Genomic DNA, 23,624 nt, shown 5'->3' on the forward strand with positions numbered 1-23,624 from the left:
GTCATGCCCTAAAAGTTGTGCTAACACAAATGTCTCTTCAGTGCCACAGTGTTGTATTAAAATCCAATCTGAACCTTTGTTTCTGATCGGTGTCGAAAGATGTGAAGCATTAACAACTGCTACAGTACATTGGGGCAAGACCATTCCCAAGACGAGTCTTTTAGTTCGAACACTATAAAGGTATTGAGTCACTAATTTGTTTAATGTTCATCAAAAAAGCATCAGTTAGTAGAGTAAATCTGGCGTGCGTCTCATTTCAAATGTCATTCATGTGAAATCCATGTAAAATGCAAAAATGTGTGTATTTTAAGTTGATGTAAGAGCAGAGAGTAACCGAAGTCTTCAGTTCCATTTATTTTAAAAAAGCCATCACTCATGAGTTTTCACAAAATCAGAGAACACCTCCATCTGACCAGACGAGCTGTCTCTCTACAAACAGACTATGTTGTGTGTGCTATCTTCTCATATAATTGTCTCACCTACCCACCTTTGGCATCATCACCAATTCTTATATGTGTTTGGCGCTAACATCTGGGGTGGAACTGCTGGCCACCACATTGTTTGTTCCCACAGCAACATTTTGCTCTAGTAGTGATTTGAGTCTGACATTGAGTACACAACAGGTTCAAATTTCTGTGCTGCATGCTCTGGTCTCTATTATCAAGCTGCAACTTATCAGTTTGTTTGAAGGGTCTGAATACTCCATCAAAAATTCTAGTGCTGCAGCATAAGTTGCATGTCCCAGGGCAGTTCTTCTGCAAAGTACCCTTTAAGACAAGAAGGGTGGTTATACCATCATCAGAGGATTCTACAAGTAAGATTGTTAAAGTTGCAATGGCTGATGTGGACAGATCACTAACCTAGCTCCTTAGGATAGGCTTGAGAACACTAAAATATGGATGATGTTTAAGCTTCCAACAGGGGTGATGAGAACTGGACTAACGCTGCTGTTACTGTTGCTCTGCAAGGAGCAGAGGGAGACATGATTATAGAAGGAGACTTCCGCATAGTTACTGACAGCGTAAGAGTGGGTCAGACTGAGTCACTTTCAGAAAAGGGTAGGAGCGGCTACAGAATATGAGCTTTGTGGATACACTACATTCTCAGCATCCTGATCTGACATTTTTATCAGGCACTTACCAAAAATATACCAGGCTAGATCATTTTCCCCGTGACCTCTATCATATCAAGAACACTTGGAAAAGGGATGGGCCATACATATTTGTGAAATCATGATCTAATGTCCCTGATGTTCTCAATCTCTGCAGACTTATACTAATAGATGAAGATGGATAGACATATCAACCTACCGGACAACCCAGTTAGGTGGAAATTACATCAATAATAATCCACATTTGTAAAGCGTGAACAATCACCAGTAAGGGTCTAGAGCCGCTGGGGGCTGTCGGGAAGATTAAGCAAGCTATTGCCTATAATCACATGGTGCTGGGCTAATCTGCCGCCGGGGATCGAACCGTGATCCCCAGATTCCAGAATCAGTCGCCCTGGCCGCGGCGCCACACCGCTTCCTCGCGTGGGCCATATGAGCAAGTGTCATGTCGGACACACTGAAAGCTTTGGTTGCAAGGTACTTCAATTAAGATTCCTCTAGGTGAACCAAAACAAGGCTAGAGGTGAGAGGACAGGGGGTTTGCCAGCTGACAGAACTGAAGGGAATTCACAAAAGACAGACTCCACAAAAAGATCTGGAGTAAATTTATTGCAGATATGGCATGATTTAGGGACCTAACTGAATATGCACTCCTTTGCGTAATGCAGCACTCCTATAGCGGAGGAAATAAGGCAGGGAATTTATTGACATTTATTAAAAGTGAAGATTGTAAAAGACAAGGCAGCAGCAGTTAAGTCTTCAGAAGATAAACTGAGGCATAATGACCCAGAGATAGCTGGAGCTTTCGATGCTTTTGAGGCCAACCTGGATTGCACAGAAGAGGACTCCTCAGGCCAAATTAATGCATACATGGATAGCTCGTCAGTGCAGAAATTGTATTCTAAAACAGAGCAGCTAGACTCATCCTAAAAAATAAACTGGCTTAATTCCAGAATAGTAAGACTTAAGACCAGTATAAGCACCAGGTCCGACAGCTTCATGTTTAATGGGGGTTCCTGCCCTAGTCTTGACTTTTCAACTTTCTTTCTGAAGTTAATGCAATAGCCACCTCCATAACTTAGACCATGACTGCAGTCACCCCAAACTGAGCAAAGGTCACACACTTAGTAGCTCCTAAAGGCCTCCTCTTCATTAAACACAAACACAAATCTATAAATAAAAGCTGCCTTAGTGGCCAGACTAGGGCTTGCTCTCTCAGCCCTAATCAATCATAACAAGTTTGCTTACCTTGTAGGGGGGACTTGCTAGGAAACTACTACAAAAGGTTCTGCAAGGTTACAGACAATATTCACTGAATATGAAAGAATGCCCTGTTTATCTCTCTCAACACTGAGAAAGTTATCTCTGGCTTTTTGGCCAAAACCCCTTGAAACCATGGGTTTTGGGCCTAGATTCTGGGATTGAGAGTTAACTGGATATAAATGTCCTACTGCCTGCATGACAGTCAATGGGATAATCCTCTCAACCATTTGTAATACAAAGAAGGATCCTCTCGGCCCTCTTTCTCCTTTAAGGTTTGTCCTTTCCCTGGAATGGGAGGGGAGCTGAATGGTGACAACACAGGGCTCGTCTATGATCCTCTCGTCTTTCAAGTCCATACAGCAGAATCTTAACTTCATAATTGCAATGAATGAAGATGTCTTTAGTGTGTGGAGCTACAAGGGATGTGCTACCATGGGCAACCTACTTATGGAGGAAGGTAATAAATCCTTTGATACAATCAGGATTGATTATAGAATGACTGCCGAAGTCAGAGAGATACCTATACTGCCACATTTGTCACATAGTCATTCACAAACACAATTTGATAAATGGATACTAATGAAAGAGGGCAATTAAATAATTTGTCTTGCAAATGTATGGCTTCCTCTTACCCTCCCTGCTTGTGGGAATATCTCCAGCCAGAGGTGCTGGGAGGCTGAATAGAAGTGATCACTTAAGGAATGAACGGGAGGAGATATTCTGTAAGATGCATTCCATAGGTAAGAGCCCCACGAAGAGGAAGGCCTTGGCTAAACCAACATTGTATTGGGATTATATCTTTGAAATTGCTTCAGTGGGCCACGTTGAAATAAGATAAATGCTGGTGTATGTGGTAACTCGGATACAATAATCCAGTTCATTAAGCACTATCCCAATCTTTAAGACTGGACTTATGTAATTAATGCACCTGACACTACTATCTCCAGACTGAACAGTATACACATGTTTAAGCTTATCTAACAGACTGACTTAGCCTCTAATACACTAAGGCACATATAAATTATGCTATTTGCTGGTAGACAGGCTATTGCTGCTTTCTAGACGGAGGACCAGGACCACGGATCTCAAAGAATGGTTACGTGGGCTTTAGGACCTTCTGGGAATGGAGATAATCTCAATGTCACCTGACATACGATGGAGAACGTCGCAACTGGGAGCAATTTTTAGATTACCCGATTGGATTAATTCAGTGAGCTCCAGTGCCCACAAAATCTTATAATGCCACAGAAGCATACTGCACTGCTTTGAGGCATGAAAGCAGAGCACAACGATTGGAATGATGAATCTAGCTGTGAAGGCTAAGTCCAGTGTAATCAGATTTATTTTTTGGTTTACTATCTCTTACAGGTACATTAAGGGGGATGGGATTATGTGCTGCTACTGTAGCTATGAATTTTTGTACATCTTTTTTTCCTTGATGGCATTCGGATGTAATTGAGTGTATGATTCTTTAAATCCAAATAAAAAGATTTGTTCCAAGAAATAAACAAATAAGAGATCTGAACTAAGTATTTCGGAAATTGACTGATTATGGCCAAGCACAGTGTTTTAAGTCAATTATTTTGTGATTGTCAGCTAATGTACAGAAAGTACAGTCAAGAAGCTCCAGTAGTTTTGTTGCGTTTGCTACTCTCTGAACAAGGTGGAATGGAACCCAGGGAGGTTATACTAAAGAGCACTACCCCAGAACAATTTGGAATGTATATCAGATCTTACTGCAGATTGTAGGTCAGGGAAGATAACTAACCAGTCTTCAAATAGTTATTGTGGGTAAATGTGGATGTTTGCACCAACAGTAAGAAATCGCCTTCTGAAGACTATGGACACAAAAAAAGTAATGGGAGAGAAGGTAAAACACCATAGAACTGCCTACAACTGGTAGATTCCACACCATTCGGTACCCCCTCAAGAACCACAGAATCTCAATCTTGTTATGAAGGCGGCAATACAGACCATGCAGTTCAAACTGCACCTAGCCCTCTCCAAAATGCACGTGCTGCCAACCCACTTCCACAGCAACCCCATGGAACTTATCACAGTGTCAACAACACTCATCCATTCACCTAAAACATCTACTCCCCGCAGCCACTCTTTAATCCAAATGTATTACAACATGCCAAACATTTCTTCTCCCACACCTACTGTCAAGACCCTCATCACTCAGGAACATTCTCGGCTTCGCGCAATACCACAATTCCTAGACCATTTCATAACAAACTGATCCTCCTTTGAATATTTCAACTGTGCACTATGGTATATTAATTACAACATTCCTGTGTGCAACTTGAAACCTTCTGCCCCGGACCTCAGTCCTGAATCACGTTTACCATCTTGGCTTTAAGAACACATATGAACACCTACCCTCCACAGACGGAGGAAGCGCTGAGCACAAGAGAACCTGGACACATTTTATAAAAGCTTTATTCGGTTTTAGAAACAAACCATATGGGCATACAAATAAATCAATTAAAATGTCGATCATAAACACTAGTAGTCATAAAATATGTACACTTTAGTTCATCTCCTAAGAACGTGCTCAAGTACATACAAAATAAAATACTTCATAAAATATTACACTTAAACAGTATTAAAACAAGCGAGTGCAAATAATTCATCCTTATTTCCTAACTAATTTCCTGTGTTTCATAACACATTCAATACATCTATGTACAGTTATACAAACTTGCTCAGTCTGGAGCAATTGTAGATACCGTAAAGCCCATTAGCCTTTCTAATGTTTAAAATCGTCATAAGGTGCTCTAGGATCCGAATTCTCTGTTCTTTGTAAACCTCATAGAACAAACATGCGCATTAGAGATTGGGGCGTAACTGAATTGCATTGGCATGGAGTCGCATCTTTCTCAGTAAAAACACTGAAATGGTAAGACACCAAAAAATACATCTTCACCAAACCCTTCTTCTGCTCAGCCTCCCACCTCCTTTCGGCTATCAGAAGCAGTAGCTCCCTTTTTACCAGTAATCCGGTCAGGGGGTCGATGGACATCTGATCAGTAAACAACTCCACCCTACCTATTGATTGTAACTTGTGCTTCACATTGTTGAGTGACTTGATCTTGTAGGCCCCTGATAAATTTGAACAATCACTGATCATGGACTGTGTTAATGCTCAGATCTGGACCAAACTGAAAGCCAAAGTAACAGAGGTTCCATCCTTACTTTGTCCCCCAAATACTGCAATTCTAATTCATAGTGCACTTTTGACGAGGGAATGCTGCTAGGGAGGGGCAAAAGCAAACGCGAAAATTGTTTTCTCTGATCTTTAACATTAATAGTCTGTCTTCCCCCATACACCAGCACCATAAGTGGCTACTGCTATGGGACTAGCCTTGCAGATGGTGAGTGCTACATACAAAGGCATAGACCCTGGTTGAGAGCCACATTTAACAAGCATTGGCATAGCCAATAGGTCTCGCCTTTGGGACCTTATAAGTGTTTAGCCATGCAACAGTTGCAAAACTAAATACGTATAAGGTCCCAAAAGCGAGACCTATTGGCTATGCCAAGCGGCCGTGAAAGTGAAAGTGATCGCGATCAAATATCACAGCGGCCGTGAAAGTGCAAGTAATCGTGGCCAAGCGTGGCGCGCGCGCCCGCGCACATGCACTGTAGCTCTAGGCTGGCCTGATAGCACTTTTTGGAGCCCTCTCAATAAGTCTCGCCAGACCAGCGCATGCGTTGGGTCAGGCGAGACCTAAAAAGGGACGCAAAAGGATGCTTAAACTCTGTTAACCGTACACTTTTAAAGCGCACCCATGTACACCGGCTCTCAAATGGACCCCCCCCCACAAAGTATGAAAAAGTGGGAACACATTTAAGCTCTCTATCACCCATACGAAATGGAGTTAGTCTATTTCGTGGATGCCCACAGACCATAGCGTAAGATTTGGTTGTATTTGATGAAACTCCTAGGGCAGACAAAAAACCCACAAAGCAATCCAGTAGTTTCTGGAGTGCCCTCACTGTGCAGGCGATAAGCACACAATCATCAGCGTCCATAAGGACAGGTAGCTGTCGTGTCACAATCCTGGTGGGTCGAGGGGGTGGGCTGCTTCCACTTTGTCAGGTGTTTCTCTAGCCCATTGATATAAAAGCTAAAAAGGTAAGGGGCCAACACGTAGCCTAGCATAACTCCCTTTCTAATCTTTATGTAAGAGGTACACTCCCCATGTGGCCCGAACCTAATCCTGCCTTCCACATCATCATCATCATGCAAGTGGGAAAGCAGGTAAACAATTTTAGGATTAGCCCTTTTGCTTAATAGCATGGATCATAATTTTTCCCCTTAAGACACTGTCAAATGCTGCACTTAGATTCATGAACGCCAAGTAGAGATAACCCTCCTTGGTGGCCAAGTATTTACTAAGTACCAAATGAAGATTCGGACACTGGTCCTTTGTCCCTGGCCGTGTTTGAAACCATACTGAGCTGGTAACAAAATCTGATTATCATTTTCCAACGTTACCAAATGATCCAACAGGACTCTGCCCAATATCTTCGCTGTCGAGTCAATTAATGATATAGGGCGATAACAATGAGGATCACTTTTGTCCCCCTTTTTGAAGATAGGGACAATTTTTGCCCATGACCAAGATTTGGCGGGAGTATCCCGAATTGCATTCCTAAAATCATTAACAAAGTAACAAAAACTGGGGCCATAAACCCAAACTGCCCTTAGAAAGATCGGCTGGAACTTAATTTGAACCTGGTCCTTTTTTAGCTTGGGCATCTATTTACCGCAGAGATGATATCGCCCAGGGAGACTGCGAAATCTTCTGAGCTTGCTAGACTCCCCAAGTCTTTATTGGTGCAGCATTCTGTTGGCGCTTGCTCACCTTGGTAAAATATTCAACCTATTCGTGTTCAGGGATAAATACCTCAGTATCGATGCTAGCGTGGGATTGAGAAAAAAGGGGTGTTAACTATCTTCTAGAATTGGGTGGTTTTAATCCTGGGAGGGGAACTAATGAGCTGCAGCCTTGCCTCCCCTCTTTTTTCTTCTTTCCTACACCTAATTGCTGCTTTGTATAGCGCCTTACAATTCTTTTGTCTAATGGATCCCTTGGGGAAGCTTTAAGAGTGTGTAATAGATTCCGATGGACATCTTACACAATTTGGCTTACCTCTGTAGGTTGCTTTGTTTAGGTGCAGCTAGTTGCTCCATAACCTGTAGGCACATTTCAGAGAAGGCCCCCAGACACATAGAAAGAAGCCTTCAACTTTTGACTCCGCAAAATAGAAGCAATATCTGGGCCTCTTATTTATGCTCAAGCCTCACACTCAGTAACTATCAGACACTATTGCTCCTTCATTATCCCTACATAAAATACTGCAACGCCAGCAACTTTACATCCTACCTTCATCCAGAATCGCCACTATTACAGATATGTTCCATATTATAATCCCTCCTTCCTCCCATTACACAATCCACACAAATTAACTCTTTTGCCTCATTAGCTCCTATAGAACAGGTTTCTCTACTAATATCTACTAACACATCATGAGCTTTGTCCAACTTCTGTCATATTTTTCAAAACCTCTATCCCCAGCTTCTTGGGATTACATGTCTCTTTCCTACCTCTTTACACATTCTCTCCTAATGCTAGTACCTTTACTAAATTTGCAATTATCCTACCTTTGCTCTAAAATCCCACAACCAGGCTTCCATTCTGCCATCAAGTAGAACAACCTCCCTGCTTTACCAAAACCCCTGAATGGCAGGCTTCAACTGGTTTACCCATTGCCTCTCATTATCCAACCTACTTAATGCACCTTCTTGACAGGGATACTAGTCTTGTGCAAATATACAACGTTTCCATTTTTAGCCTTCTGAGTCTCTCTTCAGAGTATTTCAAGGTTACCATGAATACTAAATGTGATCCATGCCTCCCTGGGATTGGCCCAGAACAGGTTAACATCCTTCCTTTGCAACCACTACTTCCTTTTCTTCATCACACTGACCCCCATTCATCCAATACTTACTTACTTCTGCCTACTACCCCGCCTGGGGTATAAGCAATCAACCAGGACTCTCCAGCCACCTGTCGTGGGTTTTTCTTTCAATCGGCCTCCAGGTGTAACCCATCTCACTGCTGTCGGCCTCAAGGCCTCGTCACCAGATGTTTCTTGGCCCTCCTCTGTTCCTTTTTCATTGAGGGTTCCAGATCAGGCCTTGCCTGGTGGTGTTTGATGCAGGCTTGCAGAGGGTGTGACCTGCCCAGCCCCAGCGTCCTTTCATGATATGTCTGCTGCCTCAGTCGTCGTTGCTGACGGTGTTTGGCCAGTGGATTTGGAGGATTCTCCTCAAGCAGGTGTTGATGAAGGTCTGGACTTTGTTGGGGGTGGTCACTGTTGTCCACCAAGTTTCTGCTCCATACAAAATAACTGATTTTACGTTGGTGTTAAAAAACCTAATCTTGTTTTGCCCTGTAAGGTCTTTGGAACTCCAGATCTTCTTTAACTGAATGAAGGCAGCCCTTGCTTTACTGATTCTTGCCGGTACGTTGACGTCTGTGCCCACCTGCTTTGTCTATGACACTGCCCAGTTAGGCGAAGACCTCAATCTCTCCCAGTGCATCGCCTGCAAGAGTGACTGCAGTTGGGCTGGCCATGTTAGGCTACATGATCTTGTTTTTTTTCCCTTGTGAATGTTGAAGCCAAGTTGTGCTCATGTGGTTGTGACCTTGTCGGTCTTCTTTTAACATCTGCCGATGGGTATGGGGTAGTAGGGCCAGGTAGTCTTCAAAGTCCAGATCGTCAGCAGCGTCCAAGGTGTCCACTGAATCCCATTTCTTCTCCTTGCTGTGGATGTCTTCATTATCCAGTTTATGGCCAGCAGGGAGAGAAAAGGTGAGAGCAAACAACCCTGGCAGACTCCGGTCCTCACCTGGAAGGCTTCTGTGTGTTCTCCATGGACTATCTTTCAGGTTATTCCCTCTTAAGAGTTCCTGATGATTCTTAGGAGTTTATCTGGCACACCTTAGTGGCACAGGAGTTTACAAAGGGCCTCTCTGTTCATGCTGTTGAACGCCTTCTCATAGTCTATGAAATTGACAGAGGCTGGAATTCCATTCCATGGACTGCTCAATGATGATGTGCAGTGTTGCAATCTGGTCTGTGCAGGATGGATCTTTGCGGAAGCTAGCTTGCTGATCTTGCAAATGAACAGCAACTTGTTCCTTCATTCTGTTCAGGGTGACTCTGTTGAACACTTTGCCGGGGGTTGATAGAAACGTTAGCCCTTTATAGTTTGCGCAGTTACTCCGGTGACCTTTTTCGCTGATCTTACTGAGCTATCCCTCCTTCCGAGGTGAAAGCACCTTTTCCTCTTCCCAAATCCTTCCAAACATGGGGTGTAAGAGGTCTACTGATGTTTGAATGTCTGCCTTCAGTGCCTCTGCAGAAATATTGTTAGGTCCTCCTGCCTTCCCATTTCTCAGATGCTTGATGGCTTGTCTTATTTCTTCCTTGGTTGGTCTGCTGCAGTTAATTGGCAAGTCCTTGTCAGCTGGCTGTATGTCTGGTGGAGACTGCGGCATGGGCTGGTTCAACAGTTTTTCCAAAGTGCTCTACCCATCTTTCATGTTGGCCTTCGTTACCCATGATTGTCTTTCTAACGCTGTCTTTGACATGACTTTCTGGATTGCTGTATCTGCTGGAGAGTTTCCTTGTAATGTTGCGTTGTTATGTTGTAGAGGTCTTACAAGTTTCCATGACTTGCTTCTTCCTGGGCTTCTGTGGCAAGACCATCGATGAATCTTCGTGTGTCTGTTCTCAAGCTTCTCTTTGCTACCTTGTCGGTTTTGGTGTATTTGCCTTTTCTTTTTCTGCTCTGGTGCGGCTGGTGATGACTACAGCTTTTTCTCGTTTCTCACTTGGAGTTTGCAAAGAGTCTCAGTAGAGATCCATTCTTTATACTGGTGTTTATTGGGACCCAATAGCTCCTGGCAGGTTGATGTCATGGTTTCTTTGATCTTCTCCCACTGTTCTTCTACTGGGTCTGTTGTCCTCTAGTTCTTGTAGAACTTGAAACTTTTTACTGAGGGTGACTGAGTATTCATTCAGTTTCTGTACATCTTTGAGGAAGGGGAGGTGTTATATCGCTAACGTTGGTTTGTCGGTTCCATCCATGCTTTCTTCAGCTTTAGCCTGGAGACAAAAAGGTGAAGGGCTGACACCACGTCTGCTCCACACATCACTCTTACATCTTGCAGAGACCACCGTAACTTCTTGGCAATGCATACATGGTCCATCTGATTCTCGTGTTGAATGGTCTGGAGACACCCACATTGCCTAGTGTGTTCTTAAGTGTGAAAATACACTACCTCCTATCACTAGAGACTGTTCAGGGCACAGAGATCTGCCAGCCTTTCACCATTCTAGTTTATGTCGCCAAGGCCATGGTTGCCCTTGACTTCTTCATACCCAGTGTTGTTGAATCCAATCTTAGCATTGAGGTACCTCATCAGTATGGTGCTATCTCTCCCAAGGCATTTCTCAAGGATGGACTTGAGACTGTTGTAAAATAGTTTTTTTCCCCTCTTCTTTGCTGTCACTTGTAAGTGCATAGCACTAGACAATATTCATATTTATCCTCTTTTTCTTTGTTACGGAAGGTTGCTGTGATGATATGGGACCGTGGGCTTCCCATTCAATCAGAACTCTGTTGTCTGCTGGCTTTAACATGAGTGCAACTATGAGTCCTCCTTGTGTCCAGAATACAGCAGCATTCCTCCTGGAGTCAGTCTTTTCTGTCCGGAGTGTGTCCATCTAGTCTAGCTGATGCCAAGCAGGGCAAGGTTGTATTTTTTCATTCCGCCGACACTTGGGTTGTCTTGCCTGTCTCGTATATGGTTCTCCTGCACCATGTCCTGATGGTCTTTGTCAAAAGCATGTAGATCAGCTTTGTGGCTTCCAGTGATGTCCGGCTTTCACCACAAGGTGTCATAGCTCTCCATGAAGGAGATTCCTCTCTCCCCAAGGCTGGGATTTCTTTTGGTTGACCTTTCTGCAGCTAGGATATTTGGCCCCATGCAAAACCCTCCTTTTGGAGCTGGGCTTGGGACTGGCCATGACGGAGTTCCCATGCCTGAAGTGTGCCCAAATTTAAGTAATGGGACCACTTATTTTATCCTTCATCACTTCAGTGACATCACCTCATCTGGGTCCATGTGCCACGTATATACAAACGATACACCGATCATCGCATTCCCTACTTTCATATCTCTATCCCAAGTTAAAATCTCTGTTGCCCAGCTATTAGACAAACAATGGTTCTCTGTAAGGCTTAATTCCTCTAAGGACCTTCTCCATTACACTGCCTTAATACTTCCCATGACATTTGCCTCCTATTACCTTTTCACCACAGACACTCTGAAACATACCCATGGTGTTAAATTTAATTCCAGCACACATCTGTATTCATTTAGCACCTCTGCTACTACAGAGACCATATTACAAATACTCAGCAGCAGGGCAATACACTAACACCACACCTTCCAAACAGCAAAGTCACACATCAACATACTGCTTAGGATTAAACTACATTATTGTAATAGTCTCCTGGCAAACCTCCCACAATACTGACTCATCTTCACAAGATTACAAAAGTCTTCTGTCCATAATGAACAGAGTGCAACTTGCTCTTCCAAATGTTCTTTGGGGGTTGTGGGAGGAAATTAGGCATGGTATAACATTATATTCATATTAAAGTGGTCTGATACCATCATATTTTTCAAACCTAGGTCTAACATAGGATGCTTTCTATATGGCTTCCTAGCTGTGATTAGTTTTCTAGTATTCAACTATCCACATACCACTTAACTGTGATGTCCGCTTTTTTATATCAACTGCTGACACTGCTCACTGGGTCTTGCTTTCCCCCTCATTCATATTTGGGATTTTCAGCATTTTGCCGATGAATGAAAGTCTGTGCTACTGTGGGATTGTGATCATCTAATAGAAGACACTTCATTTCATTGCGATTCCTGCTGCCCATCGGTTTTAGAAAGTATTTTCTTAATTTCCACTCATCCTTGTCAGCTTTTAGGTCTTTCAAATATAAACTTATAGGACTGCCTCACTCAAAAACAAATGGTCAATGGATATGATGCAAGTTTTTCCAGGGAGGTTTCTTACTGTTAATGTTGCATTGTTAGATAAGAGTTTAAATGTGGTCTTGATAATGCGTTCACCTTTGTTTCTGGGGATTCAATTTTTTGCTCAACGATCGGCTTGAACATGGAGGAAATTTCTATGGGCAGATATCAACAGCACTGTTCTTCAATGATGCAGAATATTTCATGGCGTACTTTAGACCCCCCACCTTTTTAACTAGGGTATCGCCACATTCCGCTTTCAAAATAATGGTGGGAACTGCATCGGAGCTGTACCGCCTTTCCCCATATTTTACTTTGTCCCAGTTTCAGAGGCTGCTATGGGCAGACTATACTAGAAGAGAGCTCTACAGTAGTTTAATGCACCAAAAATTAAAAACTAAGACATCAAGTTGCAGAGTCAGTTCCAGTTAAAATGAGAAAACCTTCTCAACCATGTGATTTCACCTCCGCTAAGACAAGAAAACATCTTTCTATAAAAAATACAGTGAAAGAGTTTGGATGGAGTATTGAACACTGAATACCATTTTCCATGGTATCGAGAGCACCGCAATGTATTTTAGGAGTGCATATAAGGTAAGAGATGGATGGAATGTCAAGAGGACACTAGCCCTCTGGCTACCCCGAGCGACTGCCAATGGTTAGACAAATTGTAAGCATTCCTCCCATCACCTCTTGTGTATTTGTGAACCTATGGCAGACAGTTAATGACATTGAAAATTATGATGAACCAGTAAGCTGTGAGCAAAACCAGGTTTAGAGTGACATCTTACTAAATGAGGGACAGACATGTTTAAAATCATCAATGTTTTACACATGCAAATGAACAACAGGTATTTAAAAGGGGTTATGCAACAAGGGTTGGGGAGGTGTGGATCCATGCAACAAAAGATAAAGTTACGCACAACTCTCAACTGGAGCTTCTCTACAGAATCGGTGGTTACCCTGAAAATCTGTCATGGTTCTGGGCCCACGCTTGAGACATGTACGTTAAATAGTAAATCAAGAAAAAGAAAAGATATCGTCTTTCTGCATTCTTCACAAGGGCTTGCAGAAAACACAATAAGGCGCACTAAAATAAAGCTTCAATATATTCCTTAAAGTACGACTGTGTGAACATATTTGGGCAGGCCCCAAGCTCCTGAACTTATGAGAAGCTTGTTATTTTTGTAAAGTTCATGTGAAATATTTGTGTGAAGGATACTGTGAGGTCTGGGACTTCAGAAAGCACTAAGATCAATTAACTGCGCCCAGCCTTCGCTCTAAAAGCCCTCTGTCCTGTCGCTTCTAATAAACTTCAGCAAGAGTGAACAATTTGCAGCAATGGAGGCTGGCCGAGCCTTTGACTCCCGAACCCAACAGCTCCCTCGTTCTCCTCCTCCACAGTCCCATAAACAACAAAAATTCATTTGAGCAAAGGCTTCCCCACTGCCCTTTCTTCAGCCTCTTTCTACTTATTGCTTAACGGGTTCGTATACAGTGTTGAAGTATTACTGACTCCTCTAGAGGGGTAACCATCATCAGTGCAGCAGGTGCAGTGGCTCCAGAGGTTTAAGGACAACAATGCACCGCTGGCTTACCGCCAAAGGAAGGGATGGGGGCCTATTCTTTGTCTGCATCAGGACTGAAAGCAGGCTGCTCTTCAATAATGATTTTCATCACTCAATGTCATTGCATTCCCTTTAGTAACCTCACTAGGTCTGAAAAATAAACTAATGGCCACTAGATCTACAGGCCGAGAAACTTAATACAAATTACTATTCACATTTGGTCTCCATTTCACCTTGTATTTTTTAAAGTAAGAATAAAATTATCTCTTTTAGTTTAGCGATTCGTTAAACAAGTCCACCAGTCTTCCAGAGGTTATGCTGACATACCACTGCGCCCAGTTCTGCTGATCTTTCGGTTACTTGTGACAATCTGCACAAGCCTTCCTAGCCTTGCAGAAGCAATTCTATCATGTGATTGGCCCTAACCTACCTGTACCTGCCTTTCATAGGTGGTTTGTCATGCGAACAACAAGCTCGTGGTCCTGCAAGCGTGCCATTGTTAATGCGGACATGTGATAAATCCAAGGCTGTTCACCTTTTGGATTAGATTAAAAGCATTAAAAGCACTTGACACTGGCCCACTAAGACAGTTTTTCAACCTCTGCCAAACTTTCAGAAGCAGCCATGTACCCGACAAAATGCAAGTGATGTGATGAGCAAGACAAGTATGGCCTAAGTAAAGACGATTTCCTATGGTTACACACACATGGCAATATTGAACTATGTCAATTACAGACTTAGATGCATTGAGTGGCTGGATTTCCTCTCGGCACAGATCAGATCAGGGATCAGAAGGGCTCAGAACCATAATTCACACTGAAGGGCTCAGAGTCCTAACCTACCTTGAATGGCTCACCACCATAACACACACTGCAGGGGTCAGAACCACAACCTATCCTGAAGGGCTCGAACCACAACACCCTGAAGGGCTCAGAACCATGAAACATCTGGTGCTCAGGGTTTACAGGTCTGCAGTGTTTCTGCACTCTCAAAGGGGCACTACCTGGCATATTATTTTACCTCACATTTGGGTAGAGTAAAACAGTTAAAGCCCTCCACCCTGACAAATCTTTGTAACTATTGCGAGCAGCTGTCCTGGAAGATATTTCGAGGGCGGCCTCAGAAAAATGAAAAAGGAGAGCTACTTGTCTTTCAGAGAGACCAGTCTGCTGGAAATCTACTGAGAGGCCTGTCACCGAGAACTACTTTTATCAAACGATAGAATATTAACCATAAAGATGGTAACCTTTGTTGTCAAAACTATTTGAAATGGAAAACAAGCATTGGCATAGCCAATAGGTCTCGCCTTTGGGACCTTATAAGTGTTTAGCCATGCAACAGTTGCATAAATAAATACTTATAAGGTCCCAAAAGCGAGACCTATTGGCTATGCCAAGCGGCCGCGAAAGTTAAAGTGATCGCGATCACGATCAAACATCAAAGCAGCCGTGCGGCTGCGAAAGTGAAAGTAATCGCAGTAAAGCGCGCGCCCGCGCACATGCACTGTAGCTCTAGGCTGGCCTGGTAGCACTTTTTGGAGCCCTCTCAATAAGTCTCACCACACCAGCGCATGCGCTGGGTCAGGCGAGACCTAAAAAGGTTTTACTTTTTGATTTCAATAAAATGTAGGAACAAACGGTTGAACATCATTAAGAGGAACATGTTGGAAGCATGGAAAAACAATGAGTTTACATTAATGTGAATACAAAAAAAGACATGGATGACAAAACAAATCAAGTTTATCAGTAAATAAAGCATGCATGTGAGTGACATGCGACAATGCTTGAGAGCAGCATGCTTGAGTAATCTGAAGGACGTCCAAGCCGGAAAGCTGAGGTTGAGATATTGATTATCGATAGCTTAAGTCTGAACTCTGCAATTTTCAGAAATACACATATACGACTGCTGCAGAACAAATCAATAGTGCAAGATTCAGCAACTGGGTAAAGGCATTTTGAACAAGAAATATCCTGACAAAGAAAAACTCCGACCTACAGTTCATTACTTGTCAGCATATTTCTGTTCTTGATTTAAAAGGAAGGCAAAGGATAGCTGGATCTCTTAGTTGTTATGTCGTTCGAAGGGAAAAAGAACAAAGCAAATGTTCTTTAATCAAAATAAAAAATACAGAAAAGTACATGATGGCCTTTTACAGCCATTACAGGAAGCCTCAATTGTCTAGTGGAGGTATGTTTTTATTAAAGCATAATGTAGGGTGCCAATTAAAAATACTGTTTCTCATATTACGTTTTTCTGCTTAGCTAATTGTGCCGTGAGCACAGTTATGAAAACATTCACAGGGAAACTAACACGACAACTGAAAGATCCAGGAAAGGTTAAAATCAGATAGCAACCCGCAAGAAGAAGTATTTGCAGCATAGATTAAGAGTAATCTTACCTAGGCTGTTTTTTTCACGAGTTGACATTTTTGCTGGTTACAAGACAGAAGTAACAATTTTAAAATATTATGTTTCTTTCCTCTACTAAACCAGTGCTTAACTTGAAAGCTTTTCGAGATATCAACCAAAGTGAAAACGTAATAGACAGCTTCTGTGAGTCAGCAGTAATATATATGGAGGTATCTGGATTAGCAGCAGATTAGCCATCAATATAAACAACCTTCTGTGTCTAACTTTCTTCCAGCAAAAGGTTCACACTGAAGATTACGACCTCTTCACTTCCCTAGTCTAATCCCACCTTCTTCTTTCTACCCCTTCCCCTTCTACCTTCCAACTACCTTTTCCCTTCTTCCTCTGCTAATCTCTCTCATTCCTACTCTCTTCCACCTCTTATCATCTCCTCACATGTCCACTCTTACCATGCCCACCAATAGAAAAACAAACCCAGAGGAGGAAGATAATTAAACACAACTGAAATATAAAACCCTAGCGTACATTTGCACAGGTATGTAGCAGAAACTCACCTGGCAGACAGCAGCAAGTACACAGAGGGCAGGTCACACCACCCTCTCCCCACTCCCTTAACACACACCCCTGCAGCCAACACAAAAGCTGCACCAACAGTGCAAACATTATAGAAAGGAAGACAATGACGTGCAAATTGTAAACACAACTTAAGACTGACTGAACACATTCACACGTGCAGGTGAAAGTTCTCAAAACCCTGCTCCTCTTTTAAACATCCGTCCTCAGTCAGCTCAGAGAACTAGAACCACGCAAAGAAAAATCAAAACAGTAAGGGCATGAGACGCAGAGAGGGATTAGAGAAGATTGGTCTCAGGACTCGACCCACCACCTGAGTGCAAGCCTTCAGTAAAACCCACTAGTAGCTGACAGTCCACACACGCATGGACAGGTGAAACACACATCTAACCTATAGCAAAAGTCAGGCAGATCACAGGTTTGGAAGAGATAGGAACACCTAAATCCCCATTCTATTGCGACTTCCTTTGCTACTGGCTATGTCACAACCAGCAAACATCCATCTGCATACCAAGACAACCACCAGCACCACCATGAGCCCAAGAAATTGAGGACTAGTTCACTATAAACAAGCACACCATAGCACTGGTAATCCAATGACAGATTCTGTGATTTAGCCATCTTCCACCTATTTATCTTTGTAAGTTTCATGTATAATGAATTGTAGCGAACCAACAACTACCGTTTTCCATCAACAACTACTTAGAATTTCAGAGAACATCATTTGCCAAGTGTTCTGAGATCTTCTATTTAGATCATCTTTTCCACTGCCCATAATATGGTATCAACATTTCAGACAGCAGAGAATAAAGCAACAGCTTAAATTTCTGGAACAAACAACATGCAGAAGGATAAGGCAAAGCTAGTCACAACTGTGAAGAACAGGTCAGATGATATGGAAGAACAGATAATACAATGAGGTATGCCTCGCCATAGAACACAAACACAGCTGTTGACCATAGTCCTGGCCGGAAAGGAACACATATTCCAAGGTAGAATGCTTGAACTGATTTTTAGGTAATGCAATCATTCACTACGTCAATTTTACAGGTAAATGCCTCAGTGAAGGTACTCTTATAGAGGTGTGTTAAGTACATTAGAGACGTTGGCCATTTTACTATTTACCTGAAGATTATAGAAACATTAAATGACATTTTTTTTTGTTTATAAACATTGTCTGGTCATACCTAATTAAAATTAACGCAGCCACATAACAAAACAGAAAGTTGACCAATCAAATGATGCAAAGGTTTTTCTGTGTATACACAAAGAATTCAAAATGTAACTTCTCTCTGACACTGCCTGTGTGGCTCACCTCCAGCACATCAGATAACAGGAGAGCAGTAGGGAAAAGAGCCCCAAACACAAAGGATATCACACCCATGTGGTGCACACCAGTTTGGTGACATAGCTCACTGTCTAATATTATGGGTGAAGTTATTTTCCCCAACCTCACATACTTTCGCACAAGTGATACCACAAAATTGCAGCTCTCCCGGTGCAAATTTGGAAATAGCAAGTCATATTTAACTAAGACGCACACAAGAAAGCGCATTTTAGCTTATAACTCACTTATCCCTTCTTTTAGAAAATGAAAAGTTTCACAAGGCAAGGAAATTGTGCTTGGCTTGCAGCTTAGAAAACAATTCGTGGTAAGGTCTCCAATGAAGAGAGGAAAAGGATAGATGAGGTAGCATAAGCGTGGTGGTGGGAAAGTAGGCAGAGTGCGGAAGAGTGTGGAAGAGGGCAGAAGGAAGATGGCTATTCCTTGCATTACAGGTAGACCGGATTACTGAAAGTTAAAACATCAAGGGGGGCGTGGCTTGCGCCCGTTGAAGATGGCGGACACTCCCTGACCTCCCTGGTCACGGGGGAGAACGACGATCCTAACGCGGTGCTGACCGCTTATTCGAACTTCTATTAGCGCGTCCTGCTTGTCGGAAGCGAAGCTGCCTGCAACGATATACTTTACAATAACGGGACCACCATGTAAGAGCCGTTATTTTTATTTGTTCACTCGAGCGCTTCTGTAGCGTTTAACGGCCGCCATTTCAGCTCGCGCGCTGACAGGAATTTTATCACGCACTGCCCTCACGGAGCTCTCCTTGAATTGCGACCCTCTAAATTACCTGGAGCTGCCGTCTGCTGTTGTAATGGGCTGCCTCTTCCTTGCCTCACATAATAAGTACCTATTTTCTTCACGAAGCTAACTTTGTTTAAACAAGCCCTCAGAAAATGACTTTTGTGACCGTTTTTTCTCTGCTTATTAACTCTTTGCTGCCATCTAGTGTCCATTTGCCTCAAACATCCCAAGAACAATAATTTCATTACCAGGAATGGAATGGTTTCTGTGGAGTTTTTTTTTTTTACTTTATTCTCTCTGAGGGGGAAAATGTCCTTTATATCCAATTGCTCCTAGTTCTTTAAATATAACTATTTTTTGGTGCATCCAACCTTTAATCTTCTTCAAATTTATTTTGTGGATTATTGCAAATGGAGGGAAAATGAATTATTAAGACTTCAGATAACTTCAACAAGGAGTGTGAATAAATTTAAAGAACTTTTTCTTGCTGTATGGTGCACTTTCTTGTCTTTCATTGCACCCAAGTCATGTTATAGTGAACGGAGTCAGATATTGCATAAGAGGACATATGCGTCTAATACCTGGTCTTTGCATCATTCCGAGTTTTGAAGAGTCACGGTCAATAACCAATGAGAGAGGTTACATCAGAGCAGGCTCCCTGAATCGTCACGGCATCTCACGTTTATAGTCCTTCTGATCTGTGTCTGACTCTAAGCTCCTTTCACGGACATATCGTGCATCCTCAGAATCTCTGTTTGCCTTCCCTCGGGGCGGTAATCGTCGCTTTTTGCACGATTCTTCATGGGAAAACTCAGGAATTTAAAGTTGTCCACTCCCTCTCCACTTCCTGGGGACTCAGATTCGGATTCTTCTCCTCGAGATATGGCGGACGCCATCACACCAAAACCAGATCCAATACGAGGAGCCATTCCTAAATCGCGCAATAAAGAGAAGTTGTCCTCTTCCCTCGCTTCTTCTAAACGATTGAAGAAGGATCCACCATCCCCAGAGAGTATCTCTTCATCCGCTCCCATGGATCTAATTCTGGAGGAGCTCCGTGCGTTCAAACCTTTCATGGAGGCTACCACCAAGAACATGCAGGCCATGCAGGAGAAATGGTCATCTTTGGAGTCACGTGTTCAGTCCTTGGAATCCCACACAGACTCCTTACAATCTTCTTGTTCCCACATTCCATCAATGGAAAAGGAGATTCTTCTACTTAAGCGCCAGACGGAGGATTTGGAAAACAGAAATCGCAGAAATAATCTACGCCTTTATGGCCTTCCAGAACTTACAGAAGGGTCAAACCCCACCACCTTCTTCCAATCCTTTCTGGCCAAGATCTTGGACGCCCCAACTTTAACCTCCATCAATATTCAAAGAGCTCATCGCCTTGGCCCGAGGACCACTAGTAAACCCAGAGGTGTTATCATGCTGTTTCTACAATTCACTGATCTCTTACAGGTCCTTTCAGCTGCCAAGCTCAAGAAACAAATTATATGGGAGGGTCATCGCCTCTATCTATCACAAGATGTCTCCAAGGCTACTGCAGATCGTAGGAAGAAATTTTTGGACATGCGGCCTCAGCTGCGGGCCCTAAATGCCAGATATGGTCTACTACATCCTTGTCTCTTCAAGGTCACCTATAAGGACAGAACAATCACGTATGAAGACCCTGTGGCCTTACAGGCGTTTCTCCAACAACATGGCCCTGACGTTATGGATGTATCCAGACCTGGTTGACATACTCTGCTTCTCCTTGTTTGAATTCGATGGTTTATGATTCTGTTGTCTCTTTGTTAACGTTCTTGTTTAGTTAAACCATGACTGTCTCCTTGTCCGACAGTTGTTTTTGCTATCACGTGCCCCCTTTTGTGGTGTTATGAAGTGTAATTTAGCTCATCTGTAGTTAATACTTCTTATTTTTCTGTGACACGTCTTTTCCTCTCATCGCATATCCTTTTTGTTTCTACAGACATTGCCTTCCCTCTTCCTGATGTGTTATGTTATTCTTTTCGCAGTGCGCTATTGGATCCATGGTATTTGAGGTTTGTCTGTGTGTTCTGGTTGTTGTCGTCGCTGTCTCCCGGCGCCATCGCCCCATCCTCGTTTTTTGAATTTTTCGTTCCGTAAGTATGTTCCTCAGTCGTTCGTCTCGAACGTGTACTGTCTTTTTGTTGATTTTTGTCTCGGTCTCTCTTTCTATAATTGACTTCTTACCTTTTTCTCTTTCCTCTCTCTTTTTGCTTCCCCTTTCCTCTCTTTTCCCCCCCTTGTCTCTTCCTCTTTTTGTACTCAGTATTATTCTCATAATGGTTCTCTCTTTTCCTTTCTTCCCTTTTTCCCCTTTTCGCTCCTTCTCCCTTTGCTCCTTCCCCTTTATCACTTTGTTGAGACTTTCTCAATTTTTTCAAATTATTTTTTCTGCAATAACAAGCATGTTGCTGTCAGTTGTATCTCTTTGCTGTTCCATTCCGTGTTACATCATGGAATGTTAAGGGTTTAAACAATCCCATTAAAAGACAAAGGGTTTTATCGCATTTAGCGAGACTTAAATCTGATGTTGCCCTCCTTCAGGAGTCACACCTCTCTGATTCGGAGGCTTTGAAGCTTAAACGTTGTTGGGTGGGTCATGTGTTATGCTCCCCCACAGTTTCCAAGAAAAATGGTGTTGTGATTTTATTACATAAAAAGTTAAATGTTTCTTCAATTTCTCATGAATGTGATATTGATGGTAGGTGGGTTATGGTTACATTACTTATTGATAATATTCCTATCACTCTCTTTAATGTGTATGCCCCAACTGGAATTGATAAATATTTTTGGCCCTCTATTTCAACAAAGCTGTCCTCCCTCTCTGGAGATTATATTCTTCTTGGGGGGGGACTGTAATCAAATTATCGATCCCTTCCTTGACCGTCATTCCAACGTTAAATTTGTCCCCTCTAGGATGCACTCTCAATTTGTTAACACCCTTCAAAATAATGCCCTGGTGGACATTTGGAGATTATGTAATCCTGATCTCAGAGAATATAGTTTTTACTCCCCTCCACATCAGTCGCAGTCCCGTATTGACCATATTTTCCTTAGCAAATCCTTATCCCAACACGCTATTCGTTCAGATATTGGTTCTATTCTAATCTCGGACCATGCCCCAATTCATGTGGACCTAGACCTACTTCCTTTTTCCCCCCACTCCGGCAGGTGGCGTTTCAATAATGCTTTGCTTACAGATTCGACTTTTTGTTCTAAATTTACTGCCTTCGCCACGGAATTTTTTCTTCTCAACCATACCCCTGACTCCTCTTTTGTTTCTGTTTGGGATTCTTTTAAAGCAGCCTCTAGGGGTTTTATTATTAATTTTGTGGCTAGTCGCAAGAAACTTCGAGAGGCCAAGTCTACAAGCATTTTAGCCAATATTAAGACTTTGGAGCTTGATTATCATGCTTCTAATTCTGAGGCTTCTCTTAAAAAACTTATTGATGCAAAAATCTCCTTCAATAGGTTTACAACTGATGCTGCCTCTAATCTTTCATTAAAATGTAATTCCAGATATTATGGAGGCAAAAACAAAATGGGGAAACTTTTGGCTAATTACTTAAAGATAAGGAAGGAGCGTTCAAAGATTGAGTCCATTAAGACTTCCTCTGGGATTTCGTGCTTCAAGGATAAAGATATTCTTTCTGAATTTGTTAAATTTTATGACAATCTTTATACCCCCGAACACACTCCGGAAACTACGGATCTCCTTTCATATTTTCACTCAATTCCTCCCCCCTCGACCTCTCATGTGGATTTTACGGATCTGGATCGGGACATTACGCCCCTTGAAATTTCTCATGCAGTTTCTAAATTACGACATGGTAAATCCCCAGGCCCTGATGGATTCACTATTGAATTTTACAGTCATTTCGCCTCCCTACTCCTCCCTAAATTATTACTCTTATTCCAATCATTCCTTGCGGCGGGATCTTCCAGTGGCTCCTTTCAACAGGCTTTAATCTGTCTAATTCCCAAGGAAGATAAGGACCACTCGTTATGTAAAAACTACAGACCAATTTCTCTGGTTAATACAGATTACAAAATTTTGGCAAAATTATTGGCACTACGCATGGATCCCCTCTTACCCGACCTTATTGGTCCTGAACAATCGGTTTTTGTCAAGGGCCGTCTCGCATCTGACAACTCCCGTGTTTTTCTTAATATTCTTAGCAAGACTACCTCTTTGTCACTTCCCTTCGCGGCTATTTCTTTAGACGCGGAGAAGGCTTTTGACAGGATTGGTTGGGATTTTATGTTTCAGGCCTTACGCTGGATCGGCTTTCCCCCCAAATTCATATCTATCATTTCCTTACTCTATTCTAATCCCCAGGCCTCTATTTTTGTCAACAGAATGTCCTCGGATTACTTCTCATTACACAGGGGAGTACGACAAGGCTGTCCTCTATCCCCATTACTTTTTGTTCTAGCCCTGGAACCCTTTCTTACTAGAATTCGTATGGATAACAGTATTTCTGGGTT

The 23,624-nt window shown here is 42.5% G+C and overlaps 1 protein-coding gene across 10 annotated transcripts in view; it reads right to left on the reverse strand.

Moving 5' to 3' along the window:
* The window catches only part of EML4 (EMAP like 4), a 677,127-nt gene that overhangs the window by 144,893 nt on the left and 508,610 nt on the right, over positions 1–23,624 (reverse strand). For 7 of the 10 annotated variants that reach the window (XM_085612817.1, XM_085612810.1, XM_085612811.1 and 4 more), the window contains one exon: positions 16,477–16,509. The exons of the other annotated variants lie outside the window; for them this stretch is intronic. In XM_085612817.1, coding sequence (XP_085468943.1) covers positions 16,477–16,509 — 33 coding nt within the window. The remainder of the gene's footprint in view (positions 1–16,476; positions 16,510–23,624) is intronic. 10 annotated transcript variants of the gene reach the window in all.

Source organism: Triturus cristatus, chromosome 6, assembly GCF_964204655.1.
Source record: "Triturus cristatus chromosome 6, aTriCri1.1, whole genome shotgun sequence".
Lineage (NCBI taxonomy): Eukaryota > Metazoa > Chordata > Amphibia > Caudata > Salamandridae > Triturus > Triturus cristatus.